At 48.2% G+C, this 18,900-nt stretch overlaps 1 protein-coding gene and 1 long non-coding RNA gene across 25 annotated transcripts in view; one reads left to right on the forward strand and one right to left on the reverse strand.

The window, feature by feature from the left end:
* ATXN2L (ataxin 2 like) overlaps positions 1-2,110 on the reverse strand; it is a 17,433-nt gene extending 15,323 nt beyond the window's left edge. For 6 of the 23 annotated variants that reach the window (XR_010731218.1, XM_066275538.1, XM_066275530.1 and 3 more), the window contains exon 1: positions 1,498-2,080. Coding sequence is in view for 21 of the 23 variants with exons in the window: in XM_066275538.1 (XP_066131635.1) it covers positions 1,498-1,790 (293 nt within the window). In the remaining 2 variants the exon portion in view is untranslated. Of the gene's footprint in view, positions 1-494; positions 568-825; positions 933-1,497 lie in introns of those variants that run through there. The other 17 variants (XM_066275535.1, XM_066275533.1, XM_066275537.1 and 14 more) reach the window with 8 other exon arrangements.
* Positions 1,067-18,797, forward strand: LOC136334817 (uncharacterized). 2 transcript variants are annotated; one of them, XR_010731220.1, is made up of 3 exons: positions 1,067-1,130; positions 15,944-16,086; positions 17,598-18,797. It is a non-coding gene; the product is annotated as an uncharacterized lncRNA (long non-coding RNA). The 2 variants fall into 2 exon arrangements; XR_010731221.1 differs by lacking the exon at positions 1,067-1,130 and adding an exon at positions 10,215-10,284.
* Positions 18,798-18,900: the final 103 nt, after the last annotated feature.

An 18,900-nucleotide genomic window follows, 5' to 3' on the forward strand; every position in this document is an offset into this window, starting at 1 on the left:
ACCCGTCTAAAATGTAAAAGTGGGGGCTCAGGGCCTGAACGGGCAGTGGCGCAGTGGATAGAGCGTCGGACTGGGATGCAGAGGACCCAGGTTCGAGACCCCAAGGTCGCCGGCTCCAGCAAGGGGTTACTCGGTCTGCTGAAGGCCCGCGGTCAAGGCGCATATGAGAAAGCAATCAATGAATAACTAAGGTGTTGCAACGTGCAATGAAAAACTAATGATTGATGCTTCTCATCTCTCTCCGTTCCTGTCTGTTTGTCCCTGTCTATCCCTCTCTCTGACTCACTCTGTCTCTGTAAAAAATAAATAAAAATTTAAAAAAAAAGTGGGGGCTCAGGGAGTGCACATTCTAAGAGTAGTTTTTAGCTCAAGCACGTTACCTCCCCAAACAGAGGCAATCATTCTCCGAGCCTTACGCCCCAGTCTCTGGGAGGAGGGTAGTCCCTCTTCAACCCACCCTCTCGACCTCTTTACTCATTCAGCCAGTTACCCACTCTGGGAGGGGTCGTCAATCGCCTGGTAACCCTGGTCCTCGCTGGCTGATGTAACCAGTGGTTGAGAAGAGTGACGAGGGGGCCGTTGGCGGGGCTGGGGGACAGCGCAGCCGCAAAAGGCAGCCACCGGGAGGCCTCGCCCGGCCTGCGCCTGCGCACTAGGACCCACGGGCCTCTTCAAAATACCCCCTTCTTCGGTCAGAACCTACTGCGCCTGCGTGTACTGCCACGCTCAATTCCATTAACCCATACACAGAAGAAACCGAGTGAACTGTCTACCACTCTGCCACGAACCCCTCCACGCACACTCCCAGCCCCTGCCTTAATTTACCCGGTGTTTGCGAATGCCCGGGTCATAAAACAGAACATCCACGCGCACGTACGTACAGAGCGCGCGCGTTCTGGAGGTTCCCGGGCCGCAGTCCTCCCAGTTGTCTCTCCTTCCGTCCCCCCGCCCACCCCGCTCCCATTCTACTGGCCAGACTGGGAAGGGGGAGGTGGCAACCCGCTCCAAGTCCCTCCTTCCCCATTGGCCAAACTGTGGGCCGCGCGGCCCCCTCCATTGGCTACGGCCCGGACCCCTTCCCGCAGCTGACTCCCCATTGGGTGAAGCCGGGAACCGCGAGACCCTTCGCGGTAATGGAGCTGGGGACCCCGATCACCTCTTCACCCCCCCAACTCCTGGTTCCGACGGCGCTAGCGGGATGCGCCCCGCCTGCCCTTACGGCGCAGGCCGCAAGCCCCGACTAGGCTGAAAGAGATGAGCATGGCCCTTAAATGTCCCTGTGGCTGCGAGGGGGGTGGGGTGGGGTCCTCTGACCTGTTAGGACCTGAGTGAGCCCATCCCCGGCTTCACGGGGGGTCCCCCCGCCCGTCAAAGGTGGCTAGGCTATAGGAGCCCGCCTCGCTCGGGGCACTGAGGTCCCCCGGCTGCCAGGCCAGGACCGAGCCGCCGCCGCTCCGCAGCCTGCGCTCCAGCGCCCGGAAACCCACCCCTCCTCACCTGGCGCTGCCGATGGCCGCTGGCCCTGGTCTCTCCTGATGCTGCGGCGGCGGCTGCGGAGCCAAGATGCCCTCGGCTCCCCGGCGGAGCCCGCTCCCGGCAGCGGCTACAGGCCCCAGGCAGGGGGAAGCGGCAGCGGGAGGCCCTGGGGGAGCCGAGGTGGAGGCCAGGGAGCCCGGGAGGCCACCGTTGGGAGGGCTGGTGCCTCCGGGAGGCCGGCGGGCCACGGCCTGTTGCGTGGGGGGCGGCTGTTGGGGCTGGGAGGTCTGTTGTGGCGGCTGAGGCTTCAACATGATGGCAGCGTCCGGAAGGGGAATTAGTGGGAAGGGAGGGAAGAGGAGGCCGGGGCTAGGCCCCCGGCGGACAGCGCGGGAAGCGAAGGGGATCGGGAAGCTGGGGGCCCGCCGTTGGCGGGCGGTGGGGAGGCCCGCGGTGTCGGGGGTGGCTAGAGAAGATCGCGGCGCGAGGAAGCGCCGCGAGGCGGAAGGGGAGGGGGTCTCGCGGGCCGGAGGAAAGCGAGAGGGCGCGAGCCGGGCTGGCGCGCGTGCGCGTCGCCGGGGAAAGGGGAGGAGGGGGAGGAGCGCGCGGGCGGGAGCTCCCGAAGGGGGAGGGGCGGGGGAGCGCCGGCGTGGTCTCGGCGCGCGCCGGGGCGGTTAGGCCGGCGGCAGAAGAGAATAAAGAAAGGTGAACCTCGCGCCCCTAGTCTTTCGGGTGGGGGCGGAGCAGCGCGGGCGCTCACGCGCGCCAAGGATTTAGGGTCTGTAGTTCTCTAGCAGCCCCGGAGGCTGCCAGCCGCTGTCGCTTCACAATGAGCGTGTGAAGCGCGGGGGGAGGAGCCGAGGAAGCAGAGAGGAAGGAAGAACCGGCCGCTCCGCCCACGCCCCCGGCGTAGGTTGGGATGCCTCCGCAGTATGTGAGGTGTCACGACGTAGCGTGCAGTTCTTCCGCCATCTGCCCCTCCTCTCCGTGGGCGGGGTCATTGTGCAAAAAAAAAAGCTCATGGACTAGACGGGCGGCTTGTTGGGCGGGTGATAGGTTTCAGGTGAAGCTATTCTCGACATTTTATCTTTTAAATTAAAGACTAGTGGGGTTTCGGAATTGTCAGTTTGAGCACGCCGATCTTTGCAGTAAACCTAGCCCAATCACAAATTATTTGAAACTTTTAATAATTTAGTCCTAAGTGGTTTGTTTTTCCAAGCACTAGAATGAACCCTTAAATTGTAGTAATAAAGAGACTGTTTGAAGGCCAAAGTTTCTAGGTCCAGTTGAAAATGCTCCACCTAATTCTGCAGTAAAGACAACCTTCATTCATTTAAAATTAGTTGGCCATTAGGACATTAGGCTAGATGCTCTGGATAGGACTGTAATTAAACCACTTTATGCCCTCAGGGAGTTCAAGCTAGTAACATTAGGTGGAGCACTGGACACTATGAAAGCAAATAGGAGTGAACACCTAAACAAGTGTTGGGCGATGGATTTCTAGGCAGGAGGAATAGGATGCAACAAGCTAAGAGAATAAAATTAAAGAGGGAGCAGGTTTTAAAAAATGAAACTGGATAGGTAAGTAACCTGGGACAGATTTTTAAGAGACAGACTATATCCTGAAAGCAGTGGGGAGTTTTTTGCAGGAAACAAAAGAGACCAGATTTCTATTTTTAAAGGATTACTCATTGCTACATGCAGAAAGGAGTGAAGCAGTGATGGGTCTGTGATCTTAGTCCCAGAGAAAATTTTAGTATTTCGGTCTCTCTTCACTCCAGACAGTAGCATAGGAACTGTCCCCAAACACTCCTCCCTCAAACACACACCCAAATAAAAGTCTGCCTTGCTCTTTGGGGAGTATTCATTCACTCCTAGCTTCATGTGTGTTTGGCTCCCTTCCTGTGTACTTGCCCAGCAACGTCCCCCACTTTATCTAAGAGCTCCTTAAATTCTGTCTTCTTGCTCTCCAAGGGTTCGGATCTACTCTTACTGCTCCTTCTGCAGTACCTGGCCTATTGCAAGCAGCCAATTAAATACTTGTGAAGTGAATGCATTCCAGTGGTATTTTAAAGACCATGTGTCCTGGATGCCTAAGTAACACAGTCCAGATTTTTCCTAGCATTACCTGTACCTCCTGGTGCCATGCCACCTCTTCAACCTCACTGTGGGCACCCCTGTCTCCCGCAGCTACATCCTGCTCCCACACTCAATTGTTTTAGTCCCATTAAACTTCCATTTCCACAACATGCCTTGCCCTTACTCAGCTCTGCCTTTGTACATACTGTTTTGTCACCTACTTTCTCATTCTTCAAGCTCAGTTGTCAGTCTCTTTGAACATCCTGTTATTGACTCCCTCCTCTGGACGCTCAGAGCACTGAGATGGTTTCATGTGGCTCTCCTTTCCACCGGAGGCTAAGGTCATTAAAGGATTGTATTTTAGTCCTTTCCCTATCATCTAGCTTAGTGCCTGGCATACAGTCATTCAATTGGTAGATGAGTGAAGTGTCTTATATGTAATTTAGAAGTTATATCATGGATTTGATATAGAGTGATTTTCATGATATATTGTTAAGTGAAGAAAGTGAAATTCAAAGAGTATAAACTGTGCTACCTTTCATACAAGAAATAAGAAAAATGTGTCTCTATGCCCTGGCAGGTTGGCTCAGTGGTAGAGCGTCAGCCTGGCGTGTGGATGTCCTGGGTTCTATTCCTGGTCAGGGCACACAGTAGAATGGCTATTTGCTTCTCCACCCCTCCCCCCTCTCGCTTCTTTCTCTTTCTCTCCTGCAGCCATGGCTCGGTTGGAGCAAGTTGGCCCAGGCACTGAGGATGGCTTTATGGCCTCTGCCTCAGGCCCTAAGAGCATGGTTGCTAAGCAACAGAGCAATGCCCCAGATGGGCAGAACATCGCTCCCTAGTGGACTTGTAAGGTGGATCCTGGGGCACATGTGGGTGTCTCTCTGACTCCCCTCCTCTCAATGAGTAGAAAAATAAATTTTTGTAAAGAAAAACTCAGGAAGGACAAAACTAATAACAAAAATTAATACCTGGTTACATATGAGGAGTAGGGAAAACAAAGGATAAGTTGTTTGGGTTATTATTTTTTTTTAATTAAGAGCAGAGGAAGCAGACAGACTCCAGCATATGTCCCCCCACCCCCATGGGATCCACCTGCAAGCCCCCATGGGGAGAGGCTCTGCCCATCTAGGGCATTGTTCTGTTGCTTGGCAACTGAGCTATTTTTAGCACCTGAGGTGGAGCCCAGGAAGTCATTCTGGGGAGGACAACTTGCTGGAGCCAATGGAGCCATGGCTGCAGGAGGGGGAGAGGTGGAGAAGCAAATGGTTCCTCCTGTGTGCCCTGACTGGTAATCAAGCCTAGGACATTACAACGCTCTACCAGTGAGCTAATCAACCAGGGCCGGGGTTACATTCTTGAAGGAAGCCATTGGGGCAAGGGCAAACTTTATTGAATATACCTTTTCATATAGTTTTGACCTTTCAAATCATGTTAACAGTCAACTTATTTTAAATTTGTATTTATTGATTTAAGCAAGAAAGGAAGGGAGAGAGCAAGAAGAACATTGATCTATTCTTGTATGTGCCCTGACGGGGGATCAAACCATCAACCTTTGTGCTTCAGAATGATGCACTATCCACTGGACCACTGCCTGGTCAGGCCACTCCATGTATATTTTTACCAGCATTGGTTGTAACACATCTTAGCAGATTCCACTTCAGTTTGTATTGAACTAGTGTTTTCTCAAGGTCTTTAAAAATACTTTTTCCTGTAGTTATTCCACCGGACTATTCATTAGAGGCTAATTCTTGAGGCACTTAACACTCATTGTTGGTTCCTCAGATAACACTAACAATACTGGTAACATCTAAATCATAAAGAGCCAAGAAAAAACACTTGATAGCATTTACCTGTTTTTAAATTATCAATTTCGACTCTTTGAGCAACTGTCCTCACTTAGTGGATAATAGTCTTAAGTTTTTAAAAACCTCATTTTAGAGAGGAGATAGAGAAGGGGGGAGGAGCAGGAAGTATCAACTCCCATATGTACCTCGACCAGGAAGCCCAGGGTTTTGAACCAGCAACCTCAGTGTTCCAGGTCAATGCTTTATCCACTGCACCACTGCTGGTCAGTTAAACTAGTTTTATTTTCTCTGAACACGTTTCTTTGGCTACTGCAATTGAATGTGATTTAATGAACTCACTCTCAGTAAATACGTTTCCTTGTCTGGTTAGCAAATGAGCTACTTGAACTTGATTGCAGCCTCTATTTTTCATTTTTGTGAAGAAATTCTGCTGTAGTAAAATATTCTAATTTAAATTTTCTGACTGTTGCTTTCTTATAATTTAGGGATATTATGGTAAGTGCTTAATTTGGTAAGATCATTGTATCATCTAACACACCAATGGTGTTATTAAATAAACACAATCCTCTGCTATCTAATTTGATGGAAAAAATAATTTACACGAGTGCCACTTTTCTTATTTTGACATGATGGATATGAATGGTAATTTTTAAAAAAAGTCACAGTATAGTAATATGCGTGGCACTTGAAACACTACCATGTTAAACTGTGTCATTGTTATTTGCAGTGCCCATTGCAGAAGTTTGAAGTGAAGAGAGTGCCAGCATAACTAGTCCCTAGCCCAACTTTTTAATTCTGCTGCTGTAGCTCAATAGCTGCAATGGACAGTGTGTAAACTAATGGGCACTGGTGTATTCTGGTGAAACTTTAGATGCTTAAGTTTGACTTTCATATAATTTTCATGTCTTTTTTTTTTTAATTTAGTGAAAGGAGGGGAAGCAGAGACAGACTCCTGCATGCGCCTGGACTGGGATCCACCCAGCAAACCCCTGACCCTGCGATGCTCTGCCCATCTGGGGTATTGCTCTGTTGCTGTGGAACCAGGCACTGAGGTGGAGGCCACGAGCCATCCTGGGTGCACAGAGCAGATGCACTGAACCAGCCAAGCCATGGCTGCAGGAGGGGAAGAGAGAGAGAGAAGGGGGAGGGGAGGGGGAGGGACAGAGAAGCAGACGGTTGCTTCTCCTGTGTGCCTTGACTGTGAATTGAACCCAGGACATCCATAGGCTGGGCCGATGCTCTACCACTGAGCCAAATGGCCAGGGCCTCACAGGTCATACTTTTGATCTTTTTCAACCAATTAAAAGTGTAAAAGCCATTCTTAGTTCATAGTCATACAAAAATAGGCAGTAGACTAGATCTGGCCTGCAGGCTATAGTTTTCCAACCTCTGATCTAAACCCTGTGGCTCACTAATGTATATCTCAAGTCATAATCTGTATTCTGAACTTTATGCTTAAATATCCAAGCACCTACTTGACATCCTCATTTGGATCCTGTGGTTAACAGAAATAGCCATTCAGTCTGACCAAGTGGTGGCACAGTGGATAGTGTTGGACTGGGATGCGGAGGACCCAGGTTCAAGACCCCGAGGTCACCAGCTTGAGCACGGGCTCATCTGGTTTGAGCAAAGCTCACCAGCTTGGACCCAAGGTCGCTGGCTTGAGCAAGGGGTTACTTGGTCTGCTAAAGGCCCGCGGTCAAGGCACATATGAGAAAGCAATCAATGAACAACTGAGGTGTCACAACGAAAAACTGGTGATTAATGCTTGTCATCTCTCTCCATTCCTGTCTGTTCCTATCTATTCCTCTCTCTGACTCTAGCTTTGTCTCTGTAAAAAAAGAAAAAAGAAAAAAAAAAAAAAGAAATAGCCATTCAAACCTATTGTCCTACCCATTTTCCCCAAAATGTTTATTATAAAATTTTTCAAAAATACAAAATGTTTGAGAGAAATTTATGCTGAATAGGATTCTATCATTAACATTTTACTATACTTGTCTTATCACATAGCTATCCATCTATCCACTCTATGGATGTTTGAATTGGTCATTTATTTTTATTTATTTAAAAAAATTTTTTTTACAGAGACAGAGAGTCAGAGAGAGGGATAGATAGGGACAGACAGACAGGAACGGAGAGAGACAAGAAGCATCAACCATCAGTTTCTCGTTGTGACTCCTTAGTTGTTCACTGATTGCTTTCTCATATGTGCCTTGACCGCGGGCCTTCAGCAGACCGAGTAACCCCTTGCTTGAGCCAGCAACCTTGGGTCCAAGTTGGTGAGCCTTGCTCAAGCCAGATGAGTCTGCGCCCAAGCTGGCGACCTCGGGGTCTCGAACCTGGGTCCTCTGCATCCCAGTCCAACACTCTATCCAGTGCGCCACCGCCTGGTCAGGCAATCGGTCACTTTTTTTAATTAATTAATTTTTTTAGAGAGGAGAGAAAGAGGGGAGAGAGGGGAGAGACAGAAAGAGAGAAGAGGGGGAGGAGCTGGAAGCATCAACTCCCATATGTGCCTTGACCAGGCAAGCCCAGGGTTTCGAACCAGTAACCTCAGCATTTCCAGGTCGACGCTTTATCCACTGCGCCACCACAGGTCAGGCAATCGGTCACTTTTTAAAAATGCATTTTCAAGTTAACTTCACCCTAGACACTTTCTTATGTGTATTTTAAATAGAGTTCAGTGTTTCACATACAATATTCTAGAGTTCTTCATCCATGGAATCATGCAGTTTGAACTCTTGGTTGGACTTCCCTCACTGAATAGCTTATTCATCCATGTTGTTGTATCAGTAGTCCACTCCTTTTTATTGTAGAGTAGCATGTTACAAGTATATCAGAGTGTGTTTATCCATTCACCTGTTGATGGACATTTTGGGTTGTTTCCAGTTTTTTGGTTATTACAAATAAAGTTTATATGAACCTTCATGTACAAATCTTTAAATAGACATATATTTCCTCTTCTCTTGGATAAATACCTTAATCACAATAGCTGGATCAAATAAATGGTAGGTATATATTTAACTTTTTCAGAAACTGCCATATTGGCCCTGGCCGATTGGCTCAGTGGTAGAGTGTCGGCCTGGCATGCAGGAGTCTCGGGTTCAATTTCCGGCCAGGGCACACAGGAGAAGTGCCTATCTGCTTCTCCACCCCTCCCCCTCTCCTTCCTCTCTGTCTCTTCCCCTCCTGCAGCCAAGGCTCCATTGGAGCAAAGTTTGCCCTGGCGCTGAGGATGACTCTGTGGCCTCTGCCTCAGGCGCTAGGATGGCTCTGGATGCAACAGAGCAACGCCCCAGAGGGGCAGAGCATCGCCCCCTGGTGGGCATGCCAGGTGGATCCGGTTGGGCGCATGTGGGAGTCTGACTGCCTCCTCGTTTCCAGTTTCGGAAAAATGCAAAAAAAAAAAAAAAAAAAAAGAAACTGCCATATTGTTTTTACCCACAGTGTATGAGAGTCCCAGTTGCTCCACATCCTTGCCAACACTTGTTATGGTCAACCTTCAGAGTTTAGATATTCTCATATAGAGTGGTATTTCTATTTTTATTTATTATTTATTTTTTTGTATTTTTCGGAAGCTGGAAACGGGGAGAGACAGTCAGACAGACTCCCGCATGCGCCCGACCGGGATCCACCCAGCACGCCCACCAGGGGCGAAGCTCTGCCCACCAGGGGGCGATGCTCTGCCCCTCCGGGGAGTCGCTCTGCTGCGACCAGAGCCACTCTAGCGCCTGGGGCAGAGGCCAAGGAGCCATCCCCAGTGCCCGGGCCATTTTTGCTCCAATGGAGCCTTGGCTGCGGGAGGGGAAGAGAGAGACAGAGAGGAAGGAGGGGAGGGTGGAGAAGCAAATGGGCGCTTCTCCTATGTGCCCTGGCCAGGAATGGAACCCGGGTCCGCCGCACGCCAGGCCGACGCTCTACCGCTGAGCCAACCAGCCAAGGCCTAGAGTGGTATTTCAATTAAATTTTTTTTTTTTTTTTTTACAGAGACAGAGAGTCAGAGAGAGGGATAGATAGGGACAGACAGGAATGGAGAGAGATGAGAAGCATCAACCACCAGCTTCTCATTGCAACACCTTAGTTGTTCATTGATACCCCCTCATATGTGCCTTGACTGTGGGCCTTCAGCAGACCGAGTAACCCCTTGCTTGAGCCAGCAACCTTGGGTCCAAGCTGGTAAACTTTGCTCAAACCAGATGAGCCTGCGCTCAAGCTGGTGACCTCAGGATCTCAAACCTGGGTCCTCTGCATCCCAGTCCAATGCTCTATCCACTACGCCACCGCCTGGTCAGGCAAAATTTTTTAATTTAAATCAGAGTTTACATTCAATATTATTTTGTATTTGTTTCAGGGGTACAACATAGTGATTGGACAATCATATGCTTTGTAAAGTGTCCTGCCACCCTTCCCCAATATTTGTAGTACCCAACTCACTGTGGTTTAAATTTTTTAATTGTTTTTAGAGACAGAGAGAGGGAGGGAGGGAGGGAGGAAGAGAAAGAGGCACTCATTTGTTGTTCCACTTAGTTGTGCATTCATTGGTTGATTCCTATATGTACCCTAATTGGGGATCAAACCTGCAATCTTGGTGTTTCAGGATGATGCTCTAACTGACTGAGCTAACTGGCCAGGGCCTCAGTGTGTGTTTTAAGATTTTATTTATTTTTTATTTTTTTAAGAGAGAGAGAAAGGCATGCGGGATAGGTGGGAAGCATCAACTTATTACTGCTTCTCATATGTGCCTTGAACGAGTTTCGAACCTGCAACCTCAGCATTCCAGGTTGACACTCTATGCCATCACAGGTCAGACACTCAATGCATTTTTTAAAATTTATTCATTTTATTAATTTTAGAGAGGGGAAGAAAAAAAGAGAAGGGGAGAGGAGCAGGAAGCATCAACTCCCATATGTGTGTTGACCAGGTAAGCCCAGAGTTTCGAACTGGTGACATCAGTATTCCAGGTTGATGCTTTATCCCCTGCACCACCACAGGTCAGGCCCTCAGTGTGGTTTTTTCTTTTTTTTTTTTTTTCATTTTTCTGAAGCTGGAAACAGGGAGAGACAGTCAGACAGACTCCCGCATGCGCCCGACCGGGATCCACCCGGCACGCCCACCAGGGGCGACGCTCTGCCCACCAGGGGGCGATGCTCTGCCCATCCTGGGCGTCGCCATGTTGCGACCCTCCTGGGTGTCGCCATATTGCGACCAGAGCCACTCTAGCACCTGGGGCAGAGGCCACAGAGCCATCCCCAGCGCCCAGGCCATCTTTTGCTCCAATGGAGCCTTGGCTGCGGGAGGGGAAGAGAGAGACAGAGAGGAAGGCGCGGCGGAGGGGTGGAGAAGCAAATGGGCGCTTCTCCTATGTGCCCTGGCCGGGAATCGAACCCGGGTCCTCCACACGCTAGGCCGACGCTCTACCGCTGAGTCAACCGGCCAGGGCCCTCAGTGTGGTTTTAATTTGCAATTAAACCATCTTTTTATGTGCTTATTAGCCATCAATATCTTATTGGTGAAGTATTTGTTCAAACCTTTTGCCCATATTTTATTCTTTTTTTTTTTTTTTTTTTTTTTTTTCATTTTTCTGAAGCTGGAAACAGGGAGAGACAGTCAGACAGACTCCCGCATGCGCCCGACCGGGATCCACCCAGCACGCCCACCAGGGGCGATGCTCTGCCCACCAGGGGGCGATGCTCTGCCCATCCTGGGCGTCGCCATATTGCGACCAGAGCCACTCTAGCGCCTGAGGCAGAGGCCACAGAGCCATCCCCAGCGCCCGGGCCATCTTTGCTCCAATGGAGCCTTGGCTGCGGGAGGGGAAGAGAGAGACAGAGAGGAAAGCGCGGCGGAGGGGTGGAGAAGCAAATGGACGCTTCTCCTGTGTGCCCTGGCCGGAAATCGAACCCGGGTCCTCCGCACGCTAGGCCGACGCTCTACCGCTGAGCCAACCGGCCAGGGCCTTGCCCATATTTTAATTCTGTTGTTTGCTTTCTATTGTTGAGTTTTAAGAATTCTTCATTCTAAATAAGGCATATGCTTTGCAAAGGTTTTATCCTAGTCAATAGCTTATCTCTTCTTTCTTTTAAGAGTGCCTTTGAGCCTGACCAGGCGGTGGCACAGTGGATAGAACGTTGGATTGGGATGCGGAGGACTCAGGTTCAAGATCCTGAGGTCGCCTGACCTGTGGTGGCGCAGTGGATAAAGCGTCGACCTGGAAATGCTGAGGCCGCCGGTTCGAAACCCTGGGCTTGCCTGGTCAAGGCACATATGGGAGTTGATGCTTCCAGCTCCTCCCCCCTTCTCTCTCTCTGTCTCTCTCTCCTCTCTCTCCCTCTCTGTCTCTCTCTCCTCTCTAAAAATAAATAAAATTAAATTTAAAAAAAAGATTAAAAAAAAAAAAAAGATCCTGAGGTCGCCAGCTTGAGCGCGGGATCATCTGGTTTGAGCAAAGCTCACCAGCTTGGACCCAAGGTCGCTAGCTTCAGCAAGGGGTTACTCGGTCTGCTGTAGCCCTACGGTCAAGGCACATATGAGAAAGCAATCAATGAACAACTAAGGTATCAACGAAAAACATGATTGATGCTTGTCATCTCTCTCCATTCCTGTCTGTCTATCCCTCTGTGTAAAAAAAAAAAGAGTGCCTTTGAACCTAACCAGGTGGAAGCCAAGTGGATAGAGCATCAACCCAGGACGCTGAGGACCTATGTTCAAAACCCCGAGGTTACCAGCCTGAGTATGGGGTCACCATCCTGAGCGTGGGATCATAGATATGACCCCATGGTTGCTGGCTTGAGCTCAAGGTCTCTGGCTTGAGCAAGTGGTCACTGGCTCAGCTGGAGCCCCCTAGTTAAGGCACATATGAGAAGCAATCAATGAACAACTAAAGTGCAGACACTACGAGTTGATGCTTCTCATCTCTCTCCCTTTCTGTCTGACCCTATCTGTCCCTCTTTCTATATAGATCTCTAGCTAAAAAAAAAAAAAATATATATATATATATATGCCTTTGGAAAGCATATATATTTTTTTAATTTTAATGAAACCCAATTTATACATTTGTTCTTTCTTTTTTTTTTTTTTTTTTTTTCATTTTTCTGAAGCTGGAAACAGGGAGAGACAGTCAGACAGACTCCCGCATGCGCCCGACCGGGATCCACCCGGCACGCCCACCAGGGGCGATGCTCTGCCCACCAGGGGGCGATGCTCTGCCCATCCTGGGCGTCGCCATATTGCGACCAGAGCCACTCTAGCGCCTGAGGCAGAGGCCACAGAGCCATCCCCAGCGCCCGGGCCATCTTTGCTCCAATGGAGCCTTGGCTGCGGGAGGGGAAGAGAGAGACAGAGAGGAAAGCGCGGCGGAGGGGTGGAGAAGCAAATGGACGCTTCTCCTGTGTGCCCTGGCCGGAAATCGAACCCGGGTCCTCCGCACGCTAGGCCGACGCTCTACCGCTGAGCCAACCGGCCAGGGCCTTGCCCATATTTTAATTCTGTTGTTTGCTTTCTATTGTTGAGTTTTAAGAATTCTTCATTCTAAATAAGGCATATGCTTTGCAAAGGTTTTATCCTAGTCAATAGCTTATCTCTTCTTTCTTTTAAGAGTGCCTTTGAGCCTGACCAGGCGGTGGCACAGTGGATAGAACGTTGGATTGGGATGCGGAGGACTCAGGTTCAAGATCCTGAGGTCGCCTGACCTGTGGTGGCGCAGTGGATAAAGCGTCGACCTGGAAATGCTGAGGCCGCCGGTTCGAAACCCTGGGCTTGCCTGGTCAAGGCACATATGGGAGTTGATGCTTCCAGCTCCTCCCCCCTTCTCTCTCTCTGTCTCTCTCTCCTCTCTCTCCCTCTCTGTCTCTCTCTCCTCTCTAAAAATAAATAAAATTAAATTTAAAAAAAAGATTAAAAAAAAAAAAAAGATCCTGAGGTCGCCAGCTTGAGCGCGGGATCATCTGGTTTGAGCAAAGCTCACCAGCTTGGACCCAAGGTCGCTAGCTTCAGCAAGGGGTTACTCGGTCTGCTGTAGCCCTACGGTCAAGGCACATATGAGAAAGCAATCAATGAACAACTAAGGTATCAACGAAAAACATGATTGATGCTTGTCATCTCTCTCCATTCCTGTCTGTCTATCCCTCTGTGTAAAAAAAAAAAGAGTGCCTTTGAACCTAACCAGGTGGAAGCCAAGTGGATAGAGCATCAACCCAGGACGCTGAGGACCTATGTTCAAAACCCCGAGGTTACCAGCCTGAGTATGGGGTCACCATCCTGAGCGTGGGATCATAGATATGACCCCATGGTTGCTGGCTTGAGCTCAAGGTCTCTGGCTTGAGCAAGTGGTCACTGGCTCAGCTGGAGCCCCCTAGTTAAGGCACATATGAGAAGCAATCAATGAACAACTAAAGTGCAGACACTACGAGTTGATGCTTCTCATCTCTCTCCCTTTCTGTCTGACCCTATCTGTCCCTCTTTCTATATAGATCTCTAGCTAAAAAAAAATATATATATATATGCCTTTGGAAAGCATATATATATTTTTAATTTTAATGAAACCCAATTTATACATTTGTTCTTTCTTTTTTTTTTTTTTTTTTTTTTCATTTTTCTGAAGCTGGAAACAGGGAGAGACAGTCAGACAGACTCCCGCATGCACCCGACCGGGATCCACCCGGCACGCCCACCAGGGGCGACGCTCTGCCCACCAGGGGGCGATGCTCTGCCCATCCTGGGCGTCGCCATGTTGCGACCCTCCTGGGTGTTGCCATATTGCGACCAGAGCCACTCTAGCGCCTGGGGCAGAGGCCACAGAGCCATCCCCAGCGCCCGGGCCATCTTTTGCTCCAGTGGAGCCTTGGCTGCGGGAGGGGAAGAGAGAGACAGAGAGGAAGGCGCGGCGGAGGGGTGGAGATGCAAATGGGCGCTTCTCCTATGTGCCCTGGCCGGGAATCGAACCCGGGTCCTCCGCACGCTAGGCCGACGCTCTACCGCTGAGCCAACCGGCCAGGGCCACATTTGTTCTTTCATGAACTGTCTTTTTGGTGTTGAACGTAACAAATCTTTGCCTAATTCAAAGATTTTCCCCTCTGTTTTCTTCTTAGAAGTTTCATAGTTTTAGTTTTGTTTAGACAGAGTCAGAGAATGGGACAGATAGGGACAGACAGACAGACAGGAAGGGAGAAAGATGAAAAGCATCAGTTCTCCATTGTGGCTCCTTAGATGTTCATTGATTGCTTTCTCATATGTGTCTTGACCTGGGAGTTACAGCAGAGCAAGTGATGCCTTGCTCAAGCCAGCAACCTTGGGCTTCAAGCCAGCGACCACGGGGTCATGTCTATGATCTAACGCTCAAGCTGGCAACACCGTGCTCAACCTAGTGAGCTGTGCTCAAGCCGGCAACCTCGGGGTTTTGAACCTGGGTCTTTTGCGTCCCAGTCCGATGCTCTATCCATTGCTCTACCGCCTGGTCAGGCTCATAGTTTTAGTTTTAAATTAAGGTCTTTAATCCTTTTCAGGTTACTTTTTTTTTAAAATTTATTTATTTTTTACAGAGACAGAGAGTGAGTCAGAGAAAGGGATGGAAAGGAACGGAGAGAGATGAGAAGCATCAATCATTAGTTTTTCATTGCGCGTTGCTACACCTTAGTTGTTCATTGGTTGCTTTCTCATATGTGCCTTGACCACGGGCCCCTTGCTGGAGCCAGTGATCTTGGGTTCAAGCTGGTGGGCTTTTTGCTCAAACCAGATGAGCCCGCGCTCAAGCTGGCGACCTCGGGGTCTCGAACCCAGGTCCTCTGCATCCCAGTCCGACGCTCTATCCACTGTGCCACCGCCTGGTCAGGCTTCAGGTTACTTTTTAAATAGAGCCTGAAGTATAAGTTCAAAGTCTTTTTTTTGTTTTGTTGTTTGCATATGGATAGCTTATTCTAGTACCATTTATTGAAAAGGCTATCCTTTCTCCACTGCATTGCATTAGTGCCTTTGTCAAAAATCATTTGTATGCTTATGTGTGTGTTTATTTCGGGACTTCCTATCTCACTGATTAATTTAGTTGTCTTTACAACAAGACTACACTGGTTTGATTACTCTAGCTTTATAGTTATACTTGAATTACTGTAGTGGCAGCCCTCTACTTTGCTCTTTTTCAGAGTTGCTTTGACTATTTTAGTCCTTTACATTTCCATATACATTTTAGAAATAGTTGTTAATTTCTACAAGTCCCAGGTCTGCTGGGATTTCGTTGGGGATTACAGTGTTCAGTTTGGGAAGAACTGCTATCTTGATAATGCTGAGGCGCCCAGTCCAGGAACAAAGCACAGCTCTTGGTTTAGTGAGATTATCTATTTTAAATTTCAGACATATTTTGTAGTTCTCAGTGTACATTTCTTTCACACCTTTTAATAGATTCATACCTAAATAATTAATATTTTTGATGCTATTATAAATGGTAGTTTCAAATTTTAATTTTCAATCACTTCTGGCTAGAATATAGAAATAAATTTATTTTTGTATATTGATATATTCTACAACCATGCCAAACTTATTCGTTCTAATAGCATTTTTTGCAGATTTTAATTTTTATTTACTCATTTTAGAGAGGAGAGAAAATGAGAAAGAGAGAGAGAGAAAGGGGAGAGGAGCAGGAAGCATCAACTCCCATATGTACCTCGACCAGACAAGTGCAAAGTTTCCAACCTCAGTGTTCCAGGTCGATGCTTTATCCACTGCGCCACCACAGGTCAGGCATTTTTTGCAGATTTTATTGGACTTTATATATGTGATCATGTACGCTGTGAAAAAAAGGAATTTTACTTTTTCTTGGAAGGGTCTCTGTTACTCCAACTTGGCTGGAAACAGAACTCCTCCCCATAGTTTTGGTTTTGATTTTAAGCAAAATCAGTACTGTGGCTGTGACAAGTAATAGATCCTTTTCGGGCTGTTATGAAAGCTCCCTGTTTCTGACATTGGGACATGAGCTGAGAGAGGACCAGGGGCTGTAATTCTCTCTGTAAACAATGCAGTGCACTTCGAAGACCCATCCCATACCACAGTTCTCATGGTCATCATTACTGGCCTATCAGTCTAGCAGTCACTTGGGCTCCCAAGGCAGGTGCTTTAGTTAGTACTTTTATCAAAATAAGCCACAGGTGGTAGCTTAATTAACTGTGATGCGCTTTGGACCTGTGGTGGCGCAGTGGATAAAACGTCGACCTGGAAATGCTGAGGTTGCCGGTTCGAAACCCTGGGCTTGCCTGGTCAAGGAACATATGGGAGTTGATGCTCCCAGCTCCTCCCCCCTGTCTCTCTCTTCTGTCTAAAAATGAATAAACTAAAAAAAAAAAAAAAAAAAAAAAATTAACTGCGATGCTACTGCATGTCCTAATCACCAATATCCCATTTCCCATTGTCAAGGAGCTCAGCATAGTGCTCAGACCCAAGGGTATGACCAAACCAATCCCATAATCCCATTCTCGTGGGTCTGTCTCTTAGTGACACTCTTGGTACTAATTCTGTATCTATCAGGATCAAATCATGACGCAGAAAGCACACAGTAATTTAAACAGGGAAGTTTGAAGATAACAAATGTATAGGGACTACTAGTCAGTGTGAATAAAAGAGAACTCTACAAAGTACTAAGAGCTGAGAGAGAATACCCGCGGAAAGAACGACCTTGAGAGGGAGAGCCCTCCCAAAGCCGGGATTCAGGCCTCACTGAAGAGGTGTGGCTGCAGCTCAGTGGTTGGTGGGTCAACTTGCTGGGTCGCCCCATGCCGGAGCTGGTCCCTAGCCATCAGGCTGAGGCTGGTGGCCAGGGAACCACAAGCTGGAAACCCTCCCATTGGGGTGCTGGTGTGCTAAGTCTTTCAGATGAGGAACCCTGGGCTGGGCTGGCAAGGCGAAGGTCGAATGCCACCAAGGTACAGGTGTCCTGTACCCTGCTGCTTGACAGTTAGAGGAAGAAAAACAAACCCAGAGGAACCAGGAGAAACTTCTGCTTTGTGTCACTCCAGTGCCCTCTACTGACAAAGAAATGTATGCGTTCCTACTCCAGTAGCAAGTGGAGCAATTCATGGATTTGCAGCCGAGGGGCAATAAATTGGTTAACTGGCACACTGTATTAATAGTCGTACTTTTTACCAGTATGCACTTAAAAAATCCATTTTACATAAAAAGACCTTGTTGAAGCAGTAAAAATATTATTAAATCAATATTTTTATTATTTTATTTGTTGTTGTTTTTTTGTTTTAGATTTTATCTACTCATTACTATAGAGAGAGGAGAGAGAGGGAGAGAGAAGATGAGGAGGAGCAGGAAGCATCAACTCCCATATGTGCCTTGACCAGGCAAGCCAAGGGTTTCGAACCAGCAACCCCAGTGTTCCAGGTCAACGCTTCATCCACTGCGCCACCACAGGTCAGGCATTATTTTATTTGAATGCATATCTTTTTAATTATTTTTCTATTAATGTGAAAGGGGGAGGGAGGGAGAGAGAGAAGCATCAAATCGTTGTTCCATTTAGTTGTTTCATGTTTAGTTGTGTAGTCATTGAATGCTTCTCTCTGCCCTGACCGGGAGTTGAATCCACCAACATTGGCACACGGGCCGACTTATACACTGAGCCACCAGGCCAGGGCCAAATGCATATATTTTTATTTATTTTTATTTATTTATTTTTTACAGAGACAGGGAGAGTCAGAGACAGGGATAGACAGGGACAGAGACAGGAACGGAGAGAGATGAGAAGCATCAATCATTAGTTTTTCGCTGCGACACCTTAGTTCAGGGGTTGGGAACCTGTGGCTCTTTTGATGGCTGCATCTGGCTCGCAGACAAATCTTTAATAAAAAAATAACGTTAAAAATATAAAACATTCTTGCCTGACCTGTGGTGGCGCAGTGGATCAAGTGTCAACCTGGAACGCTGAGGTCGCTGGTTCAAAACCCTGCACTTGTCTGGTCAATGCGCATGTGGGAGTTGATGCTTTCTGCTCCTCCCCCCTTTCTCTCTCTCTTTCTCTCATTCTCTATCTCTTCTCTAAAGTGAATTAACAAAATTATAAAAAAATATATAAAACATTCTCATGTATTACAATCCATTTATTTCCTACCGCTCATGTTCATGGTTGCGGGTGGCTGGAGCCAATCACAGCTGTCCTCTGGGACAACACCAAATTTTTATTGGATAATGCGTAATGTACACGGGTCGTTATATGGCTCTCACAGAATATTTTATTTTATTATTTTTTTTTTTTTTGTATTTTTCTGAAGCTGGAAACGGGGATAGACAGACAGACTCCCGCATGCGCCCAACCGGGATCTACCTGGCACGCCCACCAGGGGGCAACGCTCTGCCCACCAGGGGGCGATGCTCTGCCCCTCCAGGGTGTTGCTCCGTGGCGACCAGAGCCACTCTAGTGCCTGGGGCAGAGGCCATGGAGCCATCCCCAGCACCCGGCCATCCCTGCTCCAATGGAGCCTCGCTGCGGGAGGGTAAGAGAGAGACAGAGAGGCCTGACCAGGCGGTGGCGCAGTGGATAGAGCGTTGGACTGGG

Source organism: Saccopteryx bilineata, chromosome 4, assembly GCF_036850765.1.
Source record: "Saccopteryx bilineata isolate mSacBil1 chromosome 4, mSacBil1_pri_phased_curated, whole genome shotgun sequence".
NCBI lineage: Eukaryota > Metazoa > Chordata > Mammalia > Chiroptera > Emballonuridae > Saccopteryx > Saccopteryx bilineata.